The sequence below is a fragment of the Achroia grisella genome, unplaced genomic scaffold (genome assembly GCF_030625045.1).
Source record: "Achroia grisella isolate CSIRO2021 unplaced genomic scaffold, CSIRO_AGI_Agris_v1 utg474, whole genome shotgun sequence".
NCBI classification, from domain to species: domain Eukaryota; kingdom Metazoa; phylum Arthropoda; class Insecta; order Lepidoptera; family Pyralidae; genus Achroia; species Achroia grisella.
The window spans coordinates 338,762-364,511 of NW_026712878.1; the positions used below are offsets into that span (position 1 = coordinate 338,762).

At 32.0% G+C, this 25,750-nt stretch overlaps 3 protein-coding genes across 5 annotated transcripts; 2 read left to right on the forward strand and 1 right to left on the reverse strand.

Annotated features, from left to right (window-relative positions):
* The first annotated feature begins 1,045 nt into the window (after positions 1 to 1,045).
* Positions 1,046 to 3,136, forward strand: LOC131845571 (uncharacterized). Its single transcript, XM_059194652.1, has 4 exons — positions 1,046 to 1,388; positions 1,838 to 2,093; positions 2,370 to 2,489; positions 2,829 to 3,136. The coding sequence occupies exons 1-4, from the start codon at positions 1,186 to 1,188 to the stop codon at positions 2,910 to 2,912; spliced, it is 663 nt and encodes a 220-aa protein (XP_059050635.1). The 5' UTR covers positions 1,046 to 1,185; the 3' UTR covers positions 2,913 to 3,136.
* A 55-nt stretch (positions 3,137 to 3,191) lies between these two features.
* LOC131845566 (isocitrate dehydrogenase [NAD] subunit beta, mitochondrial) lies at positions 3,192 to 11,349 on the reverse strand. Of its 2 annotated transcripts, none has more exons than XM_059194644.1 (9): positions 11,207 to 11,349; positions 10,635 to 10,691; positions 7,731 to 7,829; positions 7,203 to 7,319; positions 6,479 to 6,686; positions 5,452 to 5,615; positions 4,476 to 4,685; positions 3,932 to 4,068; positions 3,192 to 3,420 (listed from the first exon to the last, which is right to left on the reverse strand). In XM_059194644.1, the coding sequence occupies exons 1-9, from the start codon at positions 11,246 to 11,248 to the stop codon at positions 3,327 to 3,329; spliced, it is 1,128 nt and encodes a 375-aa protein (XP_059050627.1). In that variant the 5' UTR covers positions 11,249 to 11,349; the 3' UTR covers positions 3,192 to 3,326. The 2 variants fall into 2 exon arrangements, with proteins under 2 accessions (XP_059050627.1, XP_059050626.1); XM_059194643.1 differs by having other exon boundaries at positions 10,602 to 10,691.
* A 170-nt stretch (positions 11,350 to 11,519) lies between these two features.
* Positions 11,520 to 23,671, forward strand: LOC131845568 (sideroflexin-1-3). 2 transcript variants are annotated; one of them, XM_059194647.1, is made up of 9 exons: positions 11,520 to 11,686; positions 13,674 to 13,829; positions 15,614 to 15,768; positions 16,356 to 16,473; positions 17,038 to 17,113; positions 19,676 to 19,761; positions 20,442 to 20,569; positions 21,084 to 21,268; positions 22,038 to 23,671. In XM_059194647.1, the coding sequence occupies exons 2-9, from the start codon at positions 13,684 to 13,686 to the stop codon at positions 22,095 to 22,097; spliced, it is 954 nt and encodes a 317-aa protein (XP_059050630.1). In that variant the 5' UTR covers positions 11,520 to 11,686; positions 13,674 to 13,683; the 3' UTR covers positions 22,098 to 23,671. The 2 variants fall into 2 exon arrangements, with proteins under 2 accessions (XP_059050630.1, XP_059050631.1); XM_059194648.1 differs by lacking the exon at positions 11,520 to 11,686 and adding an exon at positions 11,774 to 11,801.
* Positions 23,672 to 25,750: the final 2,079 nt, after the last annotated feature.

Sequence of the window (25,750 nt, forward strand, 5' to 3'; positions counted from 1 at the left end):
TACCTTTCAGGTCATGTAATATATGAAAAGAAATATATATAATTAAATATTTATTTTCCATATATTTATTACTACTTTGAGTATCTTGTTAAAAAAACAAATAAATAAAATATGGTTTGTATTGAAATGTCACTCAATATTTTAGTAGTAACCGATCTCGAAATCTTCGAAGTCGAAGTCTTGTCGGTCCATGTTCACATGACTGGTTTTATAGGTGAAACAGATGTGAAACGAACCTGTTAGTTGATGTTTGTTAGAGATGATGAGATCAGTATTACGTTAGATCATGACTTGTGAAAATCTATTTAAATACAAGTTTTTATAAATAACGTATTTTGTTTTATTTGTACAATTATGTGCCCAATGTCTACATCAGCGTCGTGTGCTACGAACATGCCATCAATGGTAACTCTTGGATTTATCTGCCTTGAATATCAAACTAGAAGGCGTGTCTATATTTAAAAAAATTAAGAAGGACAAAAGCTGAATATATATTTATTTTCTGAAAGTGAGAAAGATTCCTCAATTTATAGCAGTGGCAGCGAATGTTGCTATTTTTACGTATCACAAGCTACTTTCACTCTTCAATGTGATGTGATGATAGATGATCATTACAGCACATTGCATATAGTTAGAAAAACCATAATAAATATTACCTACTTGCCTATTCAAATATTTCAAATCAAAAGAGGTAGCTATGTAGTTTGTATCGAGTAAGCCGATAAAATGAAAATGTGTACATACAGGATAATATAACATGACATAACAGGGGGGAAGAGGATTGTTATAATGTGGACTCATGACCATATTATTACTAGCAATGTGCCATCAATCAATTCAATCAATCCTGGTGAATTTATCACGATGGGCTAACTGACCAGACATTCCTCCACTAGGCATCAGCGTAGCGTTGCTAGCGTTGCTAGCGTAAACCGTTAGCGCAGACGGGTGCACCATTTCATTAATATCCATAACAAAAAGTATAAATACCACTGTAAAAATAATCACTGCCTTTTAGTAGGCTTTTATATGACTAATTCGGAATCCGAATTCACGTCATCATACACCAATTGACATATTGGCGTTTAAAATGGACATGTAAACAATATCCGTATAATCAAAATGTAATACACGAATTCAACCATCTCCCACTTACTGTAACTCTCAGAATAGCTAGCTTTAACAATGGGTAAGCCGAAGTTTGATCTCCCGTCATCCATATTCCCGTACAAAATTCCCAGAAGACTGAACATTCTGAGCGTACCAAGAAAGTATATTATCGATACCAGCGAAGGCATGCCTGCTTTAACACCCAGAGGTATTAGGAAGTCGGCTCTGTACAGTCAAATATCGGATAGAGTTAATGACGCTGCGTGGCCTTATATAAGGTAAGTACAGTTAGCAATATTTAAACAGCCTTTGAAAACGGCGCCGCGGCGTAGCCTAGTAGTTTGCTACCCTAAGTTACACATTAATTTACAATTATATTATAATTATAGAATTTATATGTATATTTGACTTTTTGGTGAAGAAAACGCCAAGTTAAACAAAAATAAACCAACAGACGGCGGTAGGCTGGCCCCCTGCCACGTTGTATTGAAATATATAAATATATATATATACATGAGGATTAGAGTAGTAATGGAGATTAATTCATCGCTAGCAATGTAACAACCATATGTGTGAAAACCATCCATCAATTCTGCACAGCGTGAAACTTTAATCCAGGTGGGTGCCCATTCTATTAAAAAAATCTATCCATTCTTGATGAATGGATCTCATGCAAGTTACTTTAGTCCTTTAGATAGCTCTTATAAATCTGATATTCGCTTTTCAGGCGGTTTCTAACAATTAAACGAATGTACAAACACCGGTTCAATCAAGAAAGAATGGAACGTATCGATCGCATGATAGAAGCTGCTAACACTACATGCTATTCGAAATTAGCCAATTGTGTACTGGACTTAAAGAAAACTGACGCAAAAGATGTGAAAAAGAAGAAAGGATGGTCTGAAAGCGAATGGAAGAAACACATGGATTATATTAGTCAGATTGCAGGACCTAAGAAGGATTTTAGACCGCCTGCTGTAAAGGTAACATATTTATTGATCTTAACTAATCTTAAGATCTTACAGCTCCTTTCACATCTGGGTGAAGACTCATAGTGCATGCAGAAAAAAATTTACATTCAGTCACTGATTAATGTACTACTAGTCTAGAAAATAAGCTAAACTACATCAATGACCCTAAAAGTAACTTAAAATCTATATAGACAATAATAAATAAAATATTTACATATATATCTATATATACGTATTATATAAGATTATTTACATCATCGAGACTACTTGTAATATGATTATCCACAGAGAGGTACAGGCAAACCACTCGAAGCTTTGCTACCAAGAATCAATCAGATTTGCTTCAGGCCCGACTTCAAAGTTTACAGGCGACAATCCCAAGAAGTGTGGTACAGAGACCCAGTTAAGGTAACGGTTAACAAAATTTCAAATAATTATTTATCGCAGTCAAAGTCTTCATTCTAACAAAAACTTTCGCTATAGCAAACAATTGGTTATTCCATATTCATGGGCAAGACTTTTCTGACGTTTCGTTACTTTATCGTAACGAAAGTACTATGACTTATAGATTCACAGTTAGTCAAATGAATTAGTAAGCTAGATCAATAGCCACAGAAATTGTCAAGAGATACTCTAAAATGAATTTCTGATTCTCTTCTAATGAAAGTATTTTCATTTCAGTGTTTTTTTTTAAGTAGAATTGTTATAATTACTATTACGTTCTGTTCAAGCAACTATTTTTTTCAGGTACCTCCTAACGCACTAAAGTACGTAATATCAGACAGAGTGAAGAAGCTAGCCACTCCGAGAGCTATACCGCAAGGAGATTAACGATGTAATCAATCCAGTAATTACTAAATTAAATTGTAATATCATACTGACGAAAATATCGTCATCTCGTAGACTTGTCGCAGAATCTTTCAGATAATATATCGAATAGTATTTATTGAAATTACATAGTTATATAAATAGTATAGAAAATGCATGATATATCGTGTTATTTACGTTAGTATGATTATAGTAAAAATGTAAGTTAAAACACAGGTCCAATCTTAAAACAATAAAACAGTAGCAAGTATAAATAACTGTTATTTTATTATATGTACAATGGTAAATTCGTCTATACAGTATCGAACAAATATTTGATTTCTCAGATCACATTTCTACATAGAATACAATACAAATAAATTATCCTTATGTTAAGCTCTTGGAGCATTGAACTAAGTTCGGTGGGGAGGCAGTTGATTAGGCAAGGCTCTGGATCACGGCGTAGGTGAAATCTTTGGTTGTGGACTGTCCCCCGAGGTCCTTCGTCCTCACTTTGCCGTCAGTTAGAACTCTGAAAGTTAAATAATAGAAATGGTTTAAAGAGTCAAGATTTACTATGAATTACACTCAAGAAATCGTTATTTGAAATTCCTGCACAAAAATATAATCTTGTGTCAATTTATATTTCTGACTGATTTTTTATTAATCTATAATAATAATCTCAGGATAACACGCAGCGCCATTCAGACCCAAGTTAAGCAGCTAAAGTGTGTATGGAGTATCCAGATAACAAATACATAGATATATTTTTTGTCGTAAATACATACATATTATACATAGAAAACACCCACCCAGGCCGATACAAACAACCATATTCATGAATACCAATGTTATTGCCGTGCGAAGAATCCATCCTGCGGCCATAGGAAGTAAGGCAGTGTGCTAAACCGCTAGATCACCGAGGTCATCAAGTCTTTGGTGAAGGAAACAATACAAAATTAATCCGAGAGACAGCGGTAGGTTCGCGCTTATTATTATTCTATTTTTGGAAGAAATTCTGATACTTGTTAATTTATACATACTTGTTGATGGCGTTCTTGATCATTTTGGAGTACGAGTGCAGGTTGACGTGTGCTAACAAGTTGGCGGAACACAGCAGCATGGCGGTCGGGTTGGCGATGTTCTTGCCCACCGCGCCCGAAAATATATGGCGTGCGCCCTACGAACGATATTCCATATTTTGATTAAAAGTACGATTAAGAATATAGATTTATTTACAAATAATATTAAAAAACATCAATTATAACTATAATTATCTATAATTGATATTTATTAATTTGAAATTAAATTAAATTGATTTATTCAAAAAGGTCATAGTAGGTTTAAATGTGATATAAAAATAGGAAACAGTAACTGATCTTCTAAATAGGTTAATCAATAAACAAATAACATTTGATATGTAATCACAAATTTATCCTTTTCATCCTTTTTAAAATATATTACATATCACAGGTGTCACAAATTCATATTATATTTGTGGTCATATACAAGGTTATAGATGAAAGTTACCACTTTCCATCAGATGGTCTGTCAACATAGAATATGAAATAATCTGTCTTAACAAACCTGTTCGAAAACAGCGCACTCAGGACTGTAGGAGGCACCGGCTACAACGCCCGCGCCTCCGACCAGCCCGCTGGCTAAATTGTCCACGATGTTCCCGTACAGATTCGGTGTGACCATCACGTCGAACTGGTTTGGATTAGACACCATTTGCATTGTGCAGTTGTCAACTATCATCTTCTCGAACTGAATTCGGGGATACAGTTTAGCCATCTGAAATGTGATTTTTACATACATTACTAACTATCCGCTCCGGTTTCGCATGGATGTATTAAATTTTTTTTATTTTCTCGGCATGTTCTATATTATAACACGAATGTAAAGCTTACTCTTGAATGGCTCTGTCTATTGCTGAAAATTTCATTAAAATCTCAACTAAAATATTAGTACTAGCTGTCGCGGCAAACGTTGTTTTGCCATATAAATTAAAATCACTATTAAAAATGGGGGTTGATGATAGAACGGTGAAAATTTAGGGTTGTATGTATTTTTCAATGCCTCACTATAAAAAAAATAAAAAAGAAATAAAAATTGTCTAAAAAAGAAAAAAACTTTTATTTGCCACCCTTAACTCTGTGTATCTATTACCATCCTTAACTATTGGTATAAAAATTAGTTATAAACCTATTCTCAGACCGACTGAATATACATATAAAATTTCTTCAAAATCGGTCAAGCCTTTTCGGAGGAGTATAAACACGAACCTGTGACACGAGAATTTTATATAATAGATGGATTATATAATCAAGCATACGACTCGCTTGATACTTCAGCTCATTAAATGCACGTAAGGCCAGACGCGTAAAATTTGTTTATTTTGTATATAAAATGAAGTTAAAAGTTGAATAGACCTAGAAGTTTGGAGGAGCTCGTTAACAAATATTTTAAAACGAGGTGATTCTGTTTATAGTAGATTTGTCGTCCAGCAATCGCTTAAAGGCAAAATTAAACAGAAGATGGAAAGCATCTAAAGCAATACCTCTTCACAGCTGCGTAAAAACAATCCATCGCCAAGCTTCATGATGTTGGCCTTATGTACAGCAGTGACCTTCTTGCGGCCCATTTTCACAGCGTAGTCAAACGCGAATTTGGCTATACGCTCCGATTTAGCAGCAGTGATGATTTTCAAGCATTCCACAACTCCTACACATAGATAAGTAATTTATTGAGTGAGATTAGCACACACAGACAAAATCCAAACAATCAATCCATCTTGGATTCTATTATCGTAATAAAGATCCGTAGTAATAGTTTATTTCATATATTTTTCATATATATATTTTTCATAGCGTTAAGTTACATTTTTATTATGTGTATAGATTCTAGGCATATTTATGAAAAGCATAGTAGGTGTTAGCAAAAGCCTGTGCATAAATTAACATTACACGTTAAGGTTTCGTCAAATCGTGATACGAGTATTATATAACAAGGGATTGAAGGAGTTACAAAGTTCGTGTAAACATCATAAAATCTGGGATCCCATTCTCCTAGGAAGGGTCTTAGACTTTGTGACATCACATTAAATTTTAATAATAAAACATAAAATTTCAACTGTTGACTGGGGGGAGGACCCCAGTCAATGTTACAGCTGTTCAATTTTACTGAAATTGAGTGACGTAATCTATGGATGATCCCTATTTTTTAAAGCATAAGAGACAAGCGACCTTGCGGCTCACCTGATGGTAAATGATAATCACCCGCGAGACCAGGGCAAGTGCGTTGCCGGTTTTTTGCAAAGAGCTTATTTCTTCCTAAAAAGAAGGAATAAGCTCTTTGCAAAATTGTATTTTTCTCTTCTTACTTTCAAAATTTTCTCTTTACTAAAAAATTTTCTCTTTTCAAAATTTGAATGTCTCAATATCCATATCCGTTCGGAAATCCATTGCTAGAAGGTGATTCCCCGATATGGTTGTACGTGGCAAAAAGTTTCTAAAAAACACACGGTGGAGGGCCGCCATTCATGCAGATGATCTGGATGGTATTTTAGTTAAAATGTGTGTTCTTACCAGGAACAGACTCGTGTTCCAGCGCCGAGTATTCCCCTTCGGTCTGCTCTCTGATGATGATACAGTCCACGTCGTGATGTCGGCACTTCACATTGGGCAGAGACTTCACGTGTACCACGTTTGCGTATAAGTCGAGAGCGTTACGCAGTTTCATGTTTAACGTTTGCAATTCACCGGTGTGAGAGAAATCCGGGGTAGCTAAAATTCCCTAGAAAAGGTAAACTCAAATAAGTAAATATCACATGATTATAATCCCTTAGTGTCCTACACTACGAGCAATACATATATAAGAGTATTCAAGCAGTATAGATCACATGCGACTCCTCCTTATCAATGACTAGCTGTTAGAGGATTCGATCCCGGTCGATTTTTCTAATCCCGGGATCCCGGGATTAACTGTAGATAATTTGATTTTTCTAATCCCGGGATTGTATTGTTAATAGAAAGTGGTAACAAAAAGACAGACTTTTCATTTTAAATATTTCGTTAAATCTTCAAAAAACAAAATTATACTTTCTTCTGATAAAATAAACTTCTGTAAATATTTACAAAATAATTTCATAATTTATTTAGACAATTGCCTAATAGATGATACATTGCTTTTAATAACAGACTATTTTAATAAATATCTTAGTTGCTTCTATAAATACATAAATATTGTTGTTTCACTTTAATAATGCAAACCAACTAGATCGTTCGTCAAACCCATGCAGCCAGCACTCACCTTGATACAAATCTTGTTGTTAGCGATAGAGGTAACAACATCTTCAAGGGGCGCGCTCAATGTCGGGTTTACTTCAGAAAAAAAGAAGGATTCGAAGTCCACGGGGATATTTGCCGCCTGTCAATGTAATAAAAAAAAATATTTAGAAAATAAACTACTACATCACTAAATAATATATAACCCCTTTAGATATAAGAAAAAGAATACATTTATTAATATTCATATTTCTAACAACTTTGCCCCAATGAAAGCAATTAGTACTCAAACGAATGAAATCCCCTTTGATTGATCCGCTGTTCCATTGCTACGTGGATCGAAATTATAACAGCTTGAGCTGGTTCAGCGTTTTGAATGTCCCACAGTTTGGCCTGGAATAGTTAGAAAATATGTAAGAAGATTATTTATTTCTTCGTGCTTACAAGCCCTTACACAAAATGTTATGTTGCTATACTCGGAAATATTTTTTGTTAGAAATTGCATTTTTATTTCCTTAGACTACTATAAATCCTTTTACAATGAAATACAAACCTTGAAGACTTCCTGCACAGAGTACACCATTTCAGGTCCGACGCCATCTCCAGGAATTAAAGTGCACTTGATGCGACCCTCCTTGTTTGCATTTGGTTGCTATATAGTAATAAAAAAAAATGCTATAGTACATTTTTCTATTATCTACTGCTACACTCGACTCTCATGCCCATTTTACTTAGCTGAATTTTAATAATGAATGAGGCATAAAACCACAAAAGAGTTTATTATCTTCTTCTCAATTGAATCTGTATACTAAATTGGACGGTAGGGAAAAAAATATAATAGAAACATTTGTAGTTCATAAACGGCTAAAATGTCCTACATAAATAAATGATTTTTGATTTGACTTGATTTCTTCTTCTTTGCACTGTACCACTTTACGTGGGGTCGGCTCTCCTAATTTTGCGGCGGCAGAACTATCTGTTGTGGGTTGTCGGGTCGGGTAATTTTTGTATAGCGATAACTTTACTTATGCTGGTCTACTAAGTGGCTGTAGGACGTCCTCTTCCCCTTTTACGTTCGGGTCATTTCTTAACCAAATAAACCTGGTCACTTCGCATTACATGCTCATACTATCTTGTTATAAGTAAATAAAAATTATTTCTATACTGTCTGTCCTATTTTAATCTTATAATAGAGTATTAGCCTATTCATACTCAAACTTCTTACTTAAACAACCGGACACACCCACACACTATATAGTGAGAGATATAGTGGTGCATGAAGATGCATAAGTTAATTAAATTTGTTTTAAATGTGAAATCTTATTAATTAATATTATAAACGCGAAAGAGTGTGAGTATGGATCATCAATCCACTTTGTTACTCTTTCAGAAAATAACTACTGAATGGATTTTGATATAACTTTACAGTAAATATAGCTTATACATCAGAATAACATATAGGCTATAAATTTCACGCGGGTGAAATCGCGGGTACATCTAGTATATAATAAATTAACAATTTCTATATGTATATAAATCAGCCAATGTATAATGTTACATTGAATTAGCAATTAAAATTGTTCGCCTGATGTATTATGATAAAACATACATATACTAAAGACATTAAATGATATATTGACAAAAAACTTAACCTGTAACAGTGTGTAGTCTTACATAAGTAATAATATAATGTACAAATAATTACCTATTACAAACTGTGATTAGATAATGAATTAACGTTTAATGTACAGCAGTACACTGCTTTTGAGTATAATAAATTTATAAGAACATTATAAAACAAGTGTGCGAGAAAAGTTATTCGATGTAGATTATGAAAAATATTTCAACATTCATACCACCATAGCATTGACACTTTCCTAGTAGCCAATAAGCATGGCTTGGCCCTACTCAAATGCACTATAAAATAGCTACAGAACAAACTTCTCTATTCTGTGAAAACACCCTTGCCTAAACCATAACACTATAATTTTTCAGAATGAACTTTTTAGTATAAATATAAATTATTAATCATTTACATTAGTCCAATTATCATCAGATTTGCCTTGTTAGGTGTGCTACTAGTTACTTATTGTATACAAAGTAAAACTTAAAAATAGATATGAACTTAAAATTACTGAGATGGTATATATTATAGATAGTATTACATATTAAATAACACATTTTGGACAACACAAAGATTATGGTTACAAAGTCATGAAGACAAAGTGGCATGCTTTATTTTCTTTGATATTTCTTTTTGGACAGACTAGTTTGTCATACCATTTATTTAATTAAGCTCTCACATATATGAGTAAACCAATCAGCATCAATACTAATAATATAACTTTCAATTAATTTAAATATTCTCCAGTCACATTCATGTCATAAATGGTATAACAGAGATTAGAGCTATTTTTATTCTACTGAAAACTTAGTATAAACTGTAAATTCAAGTGGGAAATGTCTCATGCTTTCAGAATAACCACCCAAGTTTCAATTTATTCATTAGGTATCTAAGTATAGGTAGCACTATACTTAGATATATTCACACCAGACTTATAACAGTACTGGCAGAGATATTAATTAGTGTAGCAATTTAGAATAAATTTTTACCACTTTACCCCTTATGCCAATATGAAAATATATATTGTTTCATGTATTTATTCATAATAAAAAATGGAATGGTTGTTCTATACAACAAATAACATAAAATAATAAAAACAAACTTAGTGGAACTTGCAAATAGTGATGTGTGCATGCTTTTTAAAATAATTGCTTACAGTTTGTCAGGCCTCGATCCTCATACAAAATACTGTACTAAAATACAACTCAAAATAAAAATTATAATATTATATTTCTATAATATGAATACAATGAATGTGCCAATTGTAGATAATATACTAATATTAAATATTAAATTAAATACTATAATAATAAATTTTGATAATTTTAGAATATTGTATACATCTAATTATGCAGGATAGGTAAATAGGAAAAAAGAAAACAAACTTTGCAGTATATGTAGCTCTTTTATGAAGGACAGATTTTACCTTTTTAATGGGACACTCATGACACGCAACCCTCTTAAATTGATATTCCAGAGGGCTAAGATGTCATGGCTCTGTACTTATATTAATTATTATATAGGGTGCTACCACATTATATGCATTCCCTTCTACAGAAAGTCATTTACATAATAACAAATATTTTTTTGTATAAAAACAGCTGTTGCCACTTCAGTCATAATATAAAGAATATTAGATATGTACTATAAGTTGCAAATGCTTTTATAACTAGCCATTTTTTGGGTTATGCCTGAATTTAATGGAAAGTAACCAAACTGGGGTTTACTAACTTAAGATGGACTTGTTGCATAGTTTGTTTTCTTTTTTCGTAATTAGTATAGATATGTTAGCAATCTCACCAAGGTGCTGATACCAATTGGAGCAAAACATACACTTTGATCAGCATTTACCGCACTTGTATGTACTCCCTTAGACACATGTTGCGAACCCTGCAATGAAAGAAATATTGATTTTATAGATAAACATTATAAAGCTATAGTGCAGTGAAAATCAATATCATTATATTCATTTTATATCTTTACATATCTACTGATAAACTGATATTGTGTTTATTTAGATATATATAAAAATAATATGAAACAAACATTTCTCAGAAACATGATTCAGATCAGAATTTAATATTTTATTATATGAACATAATTGTTCATAGATCCTTTAAAAAAATATATGTTATCAGCCTGTATAGATAGGTTAGCCTGTATAATAAGTGCATCAAGCATAATACGTAATAATAATTGGTCACGTGAATGTATGGATTGGAATACTAATTGTTCTTCTAGATTAAGCTCCGAGGGTTATTAAAAACCTAATTCACATATGAGCATGTAGTTTTCTCAAAAATCTGTTTTGTTACTTTGTCACCAAAAACTTGTTACGAAACAACTACTGGTAAAAATTTGTGCTGGGATAATACTTCAAATAAATGTAAATAAATCAACTATACCTGCACTAGGGCGCGGAAAATATTTCTACTAATAAGAGACATTTTAACGAAGGCTGAAAACTAATTATTATATTTAAAAATTCAAGTTATTTTTGGACAATTTCCAAGTCCAAATAGAGGAGATGTAGAGTGCAGAGTACTTTAACTTTTTGAAATTGACTGTTAGCTCATGACAGCTGACAGATTATGGAACAGAGTAGACCACTATTCCAATTTAACCAAAAAAAGCTATTTCATGTATGTTGGCAATTCCGCCATCCATAGCGAATCGATTTGAATTTTACGTCACGCACGGCGCTGCGCGCGTGAAGGGTTTGTCACGGCGCAACATTTAAACTCAGTAGACCGATAAGCCTCAAAAGTGAACAATTATTATATTAAAAATGGTCATAGTGAACATTTTACAGCTAAAATAAATTATATATTGTATTTATTACAACCAAGCAGACTCTGTTTTTTTTTCAATTTTAAATAATAAAGGTAAGTCATATTAGAAAATAATTACGTTTTTACGGATTTATTATTAATTTTATATTGCTCTAAATTATTTAACAGAACCTTTTTAAATATTGCAATATCCACTATATATATTCTCGTTAGTAATTTAATAATAAATAAGATCAGTGGAACAAGTTAAAACATTTTTTGGTAATATTATTGATCGAACCTATGAGGTTTGGTTACATTATTATTAATTACCTCAGTAATTATTCTCAATTTGTCATTATATAGTATAAGTGCTGATAAACAAATATCGTGGGTCACACTGGCACGATACTCTTTATTGATTACTTATTTTTGTACTATACATTTAACTAGTATGTAAGTAATATATATTAATAAAAATATAAATAAAATAAATAATCCCTGTTAATCTTATGAATGCGAAGTTCTATAATATAACTGATAAAGTATTTTACTAATTTGTATATATTTATATAATCTGTAAGCAAGGCTTCAGCTGATTGAAATCGTTAATTAAACGATACCAGTTACCAGTTATAATTGACAATATGTACACAAATATCCAAAAAATTAATAAGTAATTTACTATAATATAGTAAATATTTTGGTTCGTAATATTAGTTAAATCTAGTCATGGGTTTTTTAATAGTTTAAAAATACTTATGTCATTTAAAAAAATATATATACTATAATATATATTAGTACTAAATGAAATATCTTTTTATTCTACTGATTTGTTTATTTAATACACAGTAATAATGTTCTATACAGACTTGTTAGAATTTGAATAAAAAAACATAAATAAAAAGTGACCGGCTGATTTTTCCGTTCTACAATACGACTCTACTACGACTGTAATGAATAATTAAATAGTATTTATCTACTAAAGTAATTCAATGTTATTGACCGTGTAATTAGAAATCAATCCCTTTGTAATTATTATTTATTTTGAGTATAAATAGGTACCTCACTATTACTACTAGTTATTCACCTACTAACTTCGTATTACGAGTATAAACGCATCATTAAAGATGTTCATCGCATCTTTTGATAATTAGTGATTACGAATATTCATTTGATTAGAAAACCTAGATTTGTGAAAGTTATTTCATTAGTTTGTCTTCTGTTTCGCTCCTTGGTGCCATAACGAATCTATGTATCTTATTGTCATGAAATTTGCCATCCGTTTAGTATTCTGGATGACGAATTAAATTATTTATTCCATTATTATTACTATTTAAAAGTGTCATTAACTCTCTGTGTTTCTCCTAAGGAATATAGCACGAATGTAGATAGACAGGGTATATCGAAACTTAGGTCAAACTTAAAATAGTTAAAATACAAATAGCTACATTATGCAAACTTATTGTTATTTACGGAATACAAAACAACTGATATGCCGCAATTAAACTATCTCCTTGGCTACTATATATATGTTATATATTTTTTACTAGTTTACGATATATTACTACTGCTTATTGTTAATAGTTAATTGTATTACAGTTATTTTGTTGACTGAGATAACGGCGTCCGTTCATGGCCGCCGTATAGATGTCTTAATTATCTATTAACATTATCTTAAGAAGACACAATTTGTTACTGTTAAATAAACTTGCTACGTGAAATACTCATTTCCTTATAATAAAGAATAGGAGTTACGTACGTTATTTAGATAAGCAGTCATCTACTGTATCTTGAATAAATATTTTATATACTTAACTATGTGTAGATGGGTAGAAAATTGATACAAAAATGTATATAAATTAATGCAGGTTTTTCTATAAAGTTTTATAGAATTTGCCTAAGAAGCTTTCATAGTTTTTATGTTTGTGAATATTGCAATAATTTAGTCACGATGTTTATGAGGCCCCAAAAGCGTACCTATGTATAGTCTATAGCCAATATAAAATAAAACAAAACAAATGCGCGAATAAAGATATTGTTTTTTTATTTATTTTTATCATAGTACCTAACTAATGTAATGAATCTATTATTTTTTTAGAGCAAAAATAATGTCGATCGACTTAGACAAACCTCGTTATGACCAATCGACGTACACGGGGCGGGCCAAGCATTTCCTACAGTTGACTAACCCACTGAATGTTCTCGCCTCGGATAAAGAACTGGACGAGGCAAAGAACATTGTCACAGAGTTCAGGTAAGAGGCCAAATGCTGCCATATACTATTATACTAATAATTCCTCCCGTAACACAGGTGTATCTAGTATTTATAAAAGCGTCGACTTTACTCAACTTATTTATCTTTTATTTTCGAGATATTCCGTATTATAAAAACAGTGACTTAAATACCTAATAAGTTATTTCACTCTACATTTACTAAATCTCCAAACGAATTTATTACAAAAAAATTAGTAAATGGTTCCTTTACAATATTTTGTTACTCAAAAAAGACTGTACAATTTGACAATTGTAGCAAACTGATATCGCAGTCATGAATAATACAATCATAAAAATATTTAAATTAATTTGAATAAAATTGATATTGTCTAGTACAACGATAAGCTATACACCTATAATATATTAAGTATTTTTATACACCAGGAGACAGAAATATGATCTATATAGTTATTTATTTAAATGACATTATTATCTACACACTACATGATAATAATTACGGCGATATTATATGTAATCGGTTATTTTGTAAACAAAAACAAATAGTTCACGCGACATTCACTCACGAGTACGATGATGAAATAAATGAAGTTACACGCGCTGATGATATGACGCTATTTATTTTATAAGGAGCTAAGTTGACCCCAGCCACTTCGCTGCGTTATTTTTTTCCCGATTTTGCATCATTATTCATTTCAGCTCCACTTCTATTTGTCGTGTCGTAATGTTATTCCTCGATAAATGGGCTATCCAATATTAAACAAAAATTTAAAATCGAATCAGTAGTAGCTATTAGAAATTACCCCGAATGATAAACTCACAAACTTTATCTCTTTTAATATTAGTATAAATAAGATATTGACAATGATATAATATACGTGAGCTGTTAAATAAACGGTTTCTTATTAAATTAATATGTCATGGTGTACTAGCTAGCAGGTTGTTAACTAGTGATGGAATCAGTATGAAGTCTGTATGTAGGTTAGTAAACCCCATCGTGGCGTCCAGGAATTAATCACGAGAGTTTCTACGCGAACATGGGGCCTCTCTAATCCCGACTACTAATTATTCCCTCCCTCCACACATCAACGGTTATCTATGCTTAGGTACCCGGTAAGGTTTTTTACAGGGTACCTAAGCAGAGATAACCGTTGAAGTGTGGAGAAATATATAAGATATAAAAAACCTAACCTGAATATGCGTGAATATACATATACTGTTATAGCATAGTGATGTTATTGTCCCCGTGACAACTGAATCGGCGAACTTCTAATTATGGTTCGAGGATCTTAACCTTGAAATTGTATTATGAATTGTCGCCAACAAAGATTCAAAACAGAATCAAGCTTTAACAGTCAAAATATTTATAAAACATGACAATTGTAGTCTACGTGTTTAAGCAACACGATACATCCAATTTTCAAACATACTCAATATTTTCGAATTTCTTATAATTTCACAAATTAACATTATATCTAATGATCTTTCGATCTTAAAATCTCTGACTGTAAGTGACAGTGGAGATGTTTATACAATACCATCTTCACATCAGTTTAAGGAACTAGAAAACTGTACTTTTAAAGGCCATTAAGTAACTTTGAGTGTTAGGTATACGTTTAAGAAATGTCATATGTTGATAATACTTCTTTTCTGGTAGACCTATAAAATGTGATCAAGGCAAACAGGCAACTCAAAAGCAACCCAAAAAAGTATATATCATCCAACAGCAAGTAGTCTCGTTCCTAGATACAATGTTTCTGATTATTTGGACAGATCAATTGCTTAGTTAATTTTCTCTTTTATCAGGAAATCTCGTAAAATGCCACCAGGGTATGATGAAGAGAAACTGTGGAGGACAAAGTATTTGTACGACAGCGCCTTTCATCCCGACACAGGGGAGAAGATGTTTGCTATTGGACGGATGTCGGCGCAAGCGCCCATGAACACCATCATTACGGGATGTGGGTGATTTTTTTATAAATTCTATGTTAGATTAAACACCTTCATTTAAATAGTGTGACAAGCAACAATATAATAATATCATTTTTAATCTACTTTAATGTTCAAATTCATCATCTGCTTCTTCCCTATCCCATTCATTTATCGGTCAGTCGGCGTAATGGGCGTTTCTCTAGCATTCATTTCTTTAAAAAAATGTAATATAATGTACAAACATATCTCATCACTATAAATGAAAAATAAAGGGGTGAAAAATAAAAGGGTGAAGGGGTGAGTTATCTTTTGTTTTTATACTTTTTGGGTTCTAGGTCAAAATAAAATGAAATTACTAGGCATAGGTACGTGACAATACTGGAGCTAAAAGAATGAAATTAATAGGTGGCACAATAAAAGATATTTTTTTTATCATTTAAAGGTATATTTTCTTATTATTTAGGCGCCTGTCCTAGTTATTTGATATCTGTGACGAGACACTGCTAATTGTAGAAGACTTTTGCTATTGTCGCTCAAATATCAATATACCTATACCTACCAAGGTGCGATATATAATTTATTTTTTGTCACACTGTACATAAAACTGATTTTTCAGGCATGATAACATTCTACAAGACGACAGCGGCCACTGTCTTCTGGCAATGGGTGAATCAGACGTTCAACGCAGTCGTCAACTACACCAACAGATCAGGAGATGCTCCGCTATCAAAATCGTAAGCATCCCAATTATCTCCAGGATCTACTATTTATTCATTTGTTATAGTCATCTGCGTTATCAGTCCTCGGGTCTCAACCCTGAAACATATCTGAGGTGTTGAAATATCTGTCAGGTGACATTTTGAATATCTAAGCTATTTTTAGCGGGGTAAACTTTATAGTTTGTATAAAGTTTTTTGTAGTTTTAATTTCTGTCTCACCCATTTCAGCGACTAAACAGCTTATTTTATAATCTAAGTTTCGATCTGAAACTCAACATTGCATGACGACGTGATGTGTTTGATGCTGTACAAGTATACAGACAATGCTCCGTATGCTTGATGATGGTATAAAAATACATTAGGTATATGCCTTAAGTCCCCCTCCCTTTCCCGATGAGTAGGTTTATACGTAATATCTATTTAGAACTTTGTCTCAACAATACTTAATGTCTAAACTTTACTAGTAATTTCGTAGATTTGTGTAAATCTATTACACTATGAACTGTTACTATGATGAGGTTTTTACTTACTGTTACTTGTAACAACTAAATTTGGTTGACGTGTGATGTTTTCTTGCAGGCAGCTATTGGCGTCGTACTGTGCGGCTTGTGGAGGCGCGTTGGGTACCGCCTTGTACCTCAATAACAAAGTTAAGGTAAATACAACTTATTAAAGATTTCATTAAACATAAAAACACTTATGGTGTAATAATTTAGTGTGTAATATCAATACGTTATAAACACTATTTTAAATATTACTAACAAAGTCGTCATGAAAGCTGAAGTAACATTTGATACAAGTAGCAAAAGGACACAACTTTTATCCTAGTCAAACAGATTACGGACGAAAAAAACCTCGGAAATTAAATAAAACCTATTTTAATAAAAAATATTTTCAGTTTCATAGTACTTCCGGAGCTATAGAAAAAGAGTAAAAATTCAAAGTAGTACTTTAATAATAACTTAAATTTTATAGGTATATATACACGTTTAATATTTCAAAACCATTAAATTCAACACTGCAATTTAAATACAACTAAAGTACATAGAAATGTATGTACTGTCGTTGTATTTAAAATTTTTAAACCGCAGTTTTCTACACCGCTAAGCCGCCGGATCATCTACATAATAATATGTAATATCAAATATGTAGATATGTAATATGTATTAGTTACGGATAGAGCTGTATGCAATAGCACGCTGATACTAAAAAATATTAACTAAAAAATTAGCAATTTTACAAAATCAACTTAAATAGTTTTATATTAAAAGTTATTTTTCCAAAATTTTAATATTTTCAGCTTAGTTTTAAGCGTGCGATAACCAAAACTATTTATTATTTAAATATCGAAATAATTATGACCTTGTCAAGTAGACCTTTTTATCTGTAAAACTGATACATATTTAGAACTAATCTCGTTCTTGACAGTTTTATAACTTCCGATAATGTGATCAATGTGTACGATAAGTCGTTAACGCCGGGAAAATCACAATAGTTTATTGTCACTTGTTTATATAAGTATAGTAATCTTATCTAGCTACCTGTATGAGGTGTTAACTTAATACCTAATCATGAGAGGTGTGTCGGTTTGTTTGAGTTTATCATTGTACGGACTGATAGAGTATTGAAGACGTTATTGTTCAGATAGGTATCTAATTCATAGTTTATAGATTTGATAATTTTAGATGGTTTGAATAAATAATTCATCCTCTAGAGTTTACACAACGCCATCTAGTCCCAAACTAAACATAGCTTGAACTATGGGTACTAGACAACTGTTAGATATGTCTATTTAAATTTTATAACTACAAACGTATATATAGTAGCTTTAAATAAATCATTCTAATCGGTCTATCCATTTAGGAGCTACAATGCTGCAAACAGACACATATGTGTATGACAATACTGATATAACGTTATTTTTTGTAAATACATGCTTAATATACTCGTATCTATGAACCACCCAAACTGATACAAACAATCATACTCATGAATACAAAATGTTTGTACTGTACGAGAAATAGAACCCGTAACCATCGGAAGTAAAGCGGTGTGCTAAACAGTGAACTCTATTTTAAAATTGAAGTCCTAATGTCGATTTTTTTAAAAATAATGCAGTATTGCATTAAAGTTGGATATATAGGTAGGTAGGTACTTACGAATGTTACTCGTGTATTAAGGGTGGGTAGATGATTATAAGGGCAGAGGAAAGCCGAAAAAGAGATGGATGGACTGTGTAAAAGATGATATAGTAAGAAAGGGAGGAAATAACCGGATGACTGCGAACAGGGATGAATGGAAGAGAAAAACATATTACGTCGACCCCAAATAAATAAGATAAGGAAGAAGCAGATGATGATGATACAAGAGTTACTCGTATATGAGTATTTTCTTTGAATCATGGAATTTATTGTTTGCTGTACGTCTACTAAACATCTCGTTTGGTATTATAATCTATTTTAAATATGTGATAACGAAGCGTGAAAGTTCACTTATACAGTACACTGTAATAAGATGACAAATATTTACTTCTTAGGACGTCACAGCCACTGCCCACGTATACACACAAACCCCGTCATATCACAAATAAGGCTTCCATCACAAACAAACTGTCTCGACGTGCAATCGTAAAGATAAAATGTACCTAACTGCTTACGGTAAGGGTATTGTTAGTAAAAGGGAATGAAACCATATGTATTTATTTCTGTTGGATGAATATAGGTACAACCGCCAGTGTACGAGTATACCATTCCATATTCATCTAACAAAAAAAAACACAACTTATATGTAGTATATACGTTAGTAAAAATCTAAATATAGTCTTATATATCTGGGATGAGAGTGGTCCTATACCTATTTTTACTTTTTGTTGAATGAATATAGAATAGTACCCGCCGGTGTAGATATGCCGTTAGCACAGATTGGTGTGCCATTCCATATTCATCCAACTAGAAACAGATTGTAAATATGTTAGTAAAAATCTATATTTGCATGGGATGAGAGTATTGTTAGTAGTAGGGTATAGAGTACCCATATTTTTTTATTGGATGAATTTAGAATAATACCCGCCAGTGTATACCGTTAGCGCAGGAGAGTAAACCATTCCGTTGTCATCCATTAAAAAAATTACACGTAGGAACCTTACTACTGTATTTATACTTTACATGTTGACATAATTATGTGTACCTACATAAAAAAATGTTTGATACATTTTCAGAACATGAAACCCATATATGCTCGACTGGTGCCCTTCGCAGCTGTGTGTGGCGCAAACTTCATCAACATCCCCATGATGAGAAGCAAGTATGTATTTTTTATTTTGTATAATTTAGTGAGAAATTGAAAGTTCTTTAGATTTTTTTATAGCATAAGGGAAAAACGAGAGTGCGGCTCATCGGATGATCATGCGGATGGTAAGTGAATAACGCTTCCCATGAGGACCTACGACACCAAGTATTTAAAAGACCAAGATAAAAAAAATATTAACAATAGAATAGAAGAGATTTTTATTTTGCGCAAAAGTGTATACGAATGCATCTATTAAAAAGAGCAACACACAAGTTTCTTGCTCATTCTTCTTGTGATGAAATTTTTTCAAAATATGCATTGAGTTTAGTTCTTCACGAACTAGTAATACACATTAGGAGAGATGTTTATCTGTAGGTATATTAATACAAAATGAAAATTTCACGGTCGGAGGAGTATGAAATTTCGCACTAAAAATATATACTAATATAATAAAATATAAAATATATAATATATACTATTTATGCATTAAAAAATATATTTTTAATGCATAAATTGTTTTTTTTATTGATTTAATATATAAATCAATAAAAAAAACATTACACACACTACCATGTATTTGGCACACACACACACACGCATATATATATATATTTGTTTATTGTTAAAGTCTATGGTTGAATTTCGACCGACCACTCAGTTCTGTTTCTAATGTAGTGTATGTTTGTATGTAACAGCGAGCTCATGAACGGCACACCCCTATTCACCCCGGACGGACAACGGCTGGGTGACTCGAAGCGGGCGGCCGCCGTGGGCATCGGGCTAGTCTGCGTCTCCAGGGTCCTGATGGCGGTGCCTGGCATGAGTACGTATACATATATAATATACCCTCTTTATACCACTATTACCACATATAAGATATTATATATTTTTTTGTCGTTGATTTTTTTATTGCAATAATTTAAAAAGGAGATCCTCTATTCAACTGAATTTTATGTGTTTTCTCAAAACTACATTTTTGTTTGTGATGGTTCTTTAGAAATTGATAGGAATGGCGAATATATTGTATTTATTGTGAAATCTTAATAATATTATAAACGCGAAAGTTTGTGAGTATGGATGGATGTTTGTAACTCTTTCACGCAAAAAATTACTGAACAAATTGTGATTAAATTTATTTATTATAATATTATAATTTGATTTAATACGAAATTTAATTGCGAAATATAACGATAAATGTCATGTAAGTGGGATGCAGACAAAGCTGCACGGGTCAGCTAGTATTAATATATTTATAATGATTTCTCGGTTTTTCTCGACTCGACAAAACTCGAAACGAAAACCCTAGTTGCATCTGACCACAGTGGTGTGTATTTAAGCTCTAACCCCGATGGTGACGAACTACGCTACTCGCCGTGGCATGTTCTGCCGCTACCCGCTGGCGGTGATCCCGTTCCAACTGTTCCTGGTGGGGCTGTGCGTGACGTTCGCCACACCGCTCTGCTGCGCACTGTTCGAACAGCGAGCCGCCATCGGGGTTAACAGCCTCGAGGAGGACCTGCAGGTAATTTATCCAGACATTTTTTAAATGGATGATAATGGCTGCAACCGCACGATCCTAAGTACCTTTTTTTTTTATCGTGTGGAAAAATCTTCAACAAGACCGTCACCCCGCCGGAGGGATGGCGAGGTGGTGTGTGGGACTCGTACCCACTAAACTAAGACTTCGGCGGCTTGGCCTGTCCTGTAGATATTGTAGGACAGGCCCCCTCTCTCTGGTTAGGGTGCTATGGCTTGCACCCTACCTTCTCGTCGAGGCGCATGGGTACACGCGCGCGCCTCCAGAGGCCTGGTTGTGGGGTGGTGCCTCTCGATCCTAAGTACCTACCACTTTCATTATGTGGGTGCATTATGCTCGCTGGCCACCAGTGGTGGATGATGTGATTAGTATGAAGTCAGGTCAATTAGCCCATTGTGCCAAATTCATTAAGAATATGATGATGGTTTCTAAGGGGAACCGCATCAACAGATTTGAATGACCCCTTATTATGACGGCTTCGGTAGTCTAGCGGTATAGGAGACCGCTATTCTTCCGATGGTCGCGGGTTCGATTTCTCGTACGTCGTCTGGGTGTTTTCTATGTATATTATGAACCTATGTATTTACAAAAATATATCTAAGTATTTATATCATTAGTGTAATACACACAATACAAGCTCTACTTACAGTAGTACTAGATGGCGCTATGTTAATTGCCCAGGATTATTTATTTGTTATTATTATTGCCCTTATTGTGTATGTGATGTTTATTTTATACATTTAAAAATGTCCAGGAACAAGCTCAGAAGAAATTCCCCAAAGTAAAGGAGTTCTACTTCAACAAGGGACTGTAAACTGCAGGAGGATGGTTTTATACGAGCTTATATTTGTACGTATAGCGGATGTCGCTTGTATGTACCTAGATAATTGATATTATTGAATACAGTGTGCAACACAATTAACTAAAAACATAAATTTCAAATTTAACGTGCCTAATTAGGTGTGGCCACAGACACTCTGTCAACCGTCAAGTCACTATCGTTTCATTGAACTCTGATTGGCGGATTTAATTACAATACCACAACCCTCTTTGTAAATGGATTAATAACGCCAATGGGAACAGAAATTGTATTAGGGCAACCTGACGGGTGACCGAGTGTCTGTTAATACACTAAATTAGTCTCTAGAAGTTCTGTTAATTTTGTTGCAGACCGTACAAATTACTGAGGTATATTCTAGAACAGTCACTGCCAACCGCCTCAACTATTAATGATATTAAAATATTTTTATCAGCGAGGTTTATTTACCTATAATTATTTGAGTTGGTTTATTCGATAAATTAATATATTTTCTCTATGAAAAGCTGCACTATCAGTACATGGAATGTATTTAAAAAAATATATACAAATTTCTAATAAAATTGTACCCGTGCGAAGTCGTGGCGTGTTGCTAGTAGATTAGGTACAGAAAAAAATCACCAATACTGAATACCTAGATCTAAGTCAATTTATGTGACTGTAATTTTAAAGTATATCTACATAGGTTACAAAGCTAAGAAAATATTTACAACTCTAACATTCCTAGTTGTTGTGGGACCGTTGTTATATTTGTTACGTTTTATACATTATATATTTGTTATAATTTATTTTACATTCTTACATTTATATCAAATTATCGTGATGCATTTACCTAAAATATTTATAAATCTTTTCATGTAAATTTATTTTGTCTTGTTTAACAAAAATATTACCTACTAATTATTATTAAGTTGGGTATCTTGAGCGACTTTGAGCGAACAAAGAACATGTCAACACGCTTTACCACGAATTAAGTAGGTAGGTAAAGATGCTAACCGTGCTTGCTAATGCACTCTAATAAAGCACTGAAAGTCATCTTTATATAGTATAAAACAAAGTCGCCGCTATCTGTTCGCTTATCTCTTTTTATTAATTACGCAACCGATTTAATGCAGTTTTCAGCAAAAAGTAGTCATTCGAGAGAAATGTTTGTATGTATAAACATGCGTACCTATTATAGGTAGTATAGAACAAGCCGAGAATTTCAAAGATTTGTAATGCATCCGAGCGAAGCAGGAGCCGGTCGCTAGTTTAATAGAAATTACCTAAGTATTGAGATAATTAGATTAAACTAATAGTTATCGTATTGTTGCAATTATGAAATAATTCGATCCAACCATTTCGATTCGAATTGTATTAACAATGATCGTTATTTTTATATATGTTTATGTAAAATTGTTATGTCGACGACTCATTCAACATGGTGTTGTTGTAATACTCTTTTATGATCTGATTTTTTAGAACTTGTTGATATGTTAATTTGTTATTAGATAAATTTTGGTAATTTGTTTACAATTATTTTACAACAAAACATTCCATTTTAACTTAAATAATATAATGGACTACACAAACGAGTAATAATCCTAGAAAACTTAATGTCCATTAATGTGTGTTGTTATTCAATTTTACGTATTGAATTTACAATTACAGTTTGGTATGCCATCGTATATATCAATCCTCAGGGCAAAGCACACGATGTATTCTTATATTTAATACAATACCTTCTGTAATTCAATACAATGTAAGCTGATGCTTGCGCCCGTTGCTACTTTCCATCAAGTGGGCTGTAAGCAAATTTGTCATTTCAATTTCATAACAAAATACCTACTGTCACTGTATTTTTTATTGTTACACCACTTTCCCTATATTCAAATCTCATTATTCATAAAAACCATAACCTCCTACAAACTTATTCAAATTAAGAAAATAGTTGGTAAGGGACTTAGAAAACAACTCGAGCTAATACAAATTCATATGACGTATGGCGTTTATGAATAATTGGATAAGTAGATTAAACTATAGTAGGTATCTACTTCCATAATGCGTAACGCCGTGTGCTGCATATGTACAAATTATATTGACATTAGTGCTAAATTAGAAATAAGGTGCAATATCATTCCAAAGATATATGTATATTGTTATTAATTTATTAGAAAATTTATAAATAAATGTTGCATACTTTAAATTGTGCTTCGATTGTGACAGACAATAATTGCACACCAAGTGTAGGTATTATGAAATTATAACTGTTATATTATAATACATAGATTATTATGTACGAACGATGAAAACTGATGTACAAAATAAAGGTCAATGAATGGTTATTTTTATTGTATTATTTTTCTATATATATATATATATATATATTCCTCTTTTTACTTCAGAAAATAACAAATGAAAAATAGAGATATAATTTTGATTTTATATTTTTTATAAATAACACTATTTTATGCAGTAATAAATTATAAGAAATATAAATTACCATTATTAATTCATTCATTCATTTAATAAATATAGTATTTCTTCCCTTCCCTTTCATCCGTTTGCCCTTAACATACAAATGGGAAAAGAATATTGGAAGAGTATTGGAAGAAATGTATCTACCGAGTCTGTAATTTATCAGATTACATATTGAAAATAAAAGGGACCCTTAATGAAAGATATAATGCGTTTCTCATTATATATTAAAAATAATTGTATAATAGTAGACTATAAATTAAGGCAAATGTCTAAACTTATTACATAAATAATGATTATTGAATCACTGTATACCAATATTATCTTACACAGAATATTATTATATTAATAGTAATCTAGGGCTCATATACATGTTATAAAATCATCTTGATTACTAAATTACATATTTATCAACATTTTATATTTTTGGATATTTGATACACTTGTATATTAAAGACTACAGATTAAGAATATAATTAATCTGATATAAATGTTTTGTATCGAATGTCACAAAAATATATCATTTGAGAAATACTCTTTTAGTTATCAACCGGCAAATATAAACTAAATTATGGCATCAGTCCATGAGGTTAAAATTAATAAAAACTTAAGTACTGAAATAATATTTTTTAAACCTCTTGTAGACTTATTTGAGTATGGATTTAACAATGAAAAATTTCTTATAATCTCATAGCTCATTTCACTTAGAAATAAATAGCCAAGGTCAGAATAATATATATAAATCATAATACTACATTTGAAATAGTATGTTTGATATGTAGTTTATAATAAATACGATTGTCATAGTAAGTAAATAAAAATAACAACATTAAAGTAATACGGACATTTTCAATACCAAAGTAACATTTATATTCAGTAATTATTGTCACAAACTGATCTATAAGAAATAAGTTTATTTATACATTGTGGTAGCGTAATAAAATTAATTAATAATTCTTTCGTTATTAGTAAATAATAATACGTCATAGTAATTATATTAATTTTTAGTGTAAAAATGTAGCAGAGGTAATATTATTAATTTAATAAGGCAGCCTCAAAACCAATACAAAATATGATAAAAACTTACTCTGAAATTTATATTCATCTATTATTGCTACTGAACTGTATTGTCTTTTGTTTAAACATTTTTCATAATAAAAAATAAAGTTACAAAACATGATAGTTAATATACA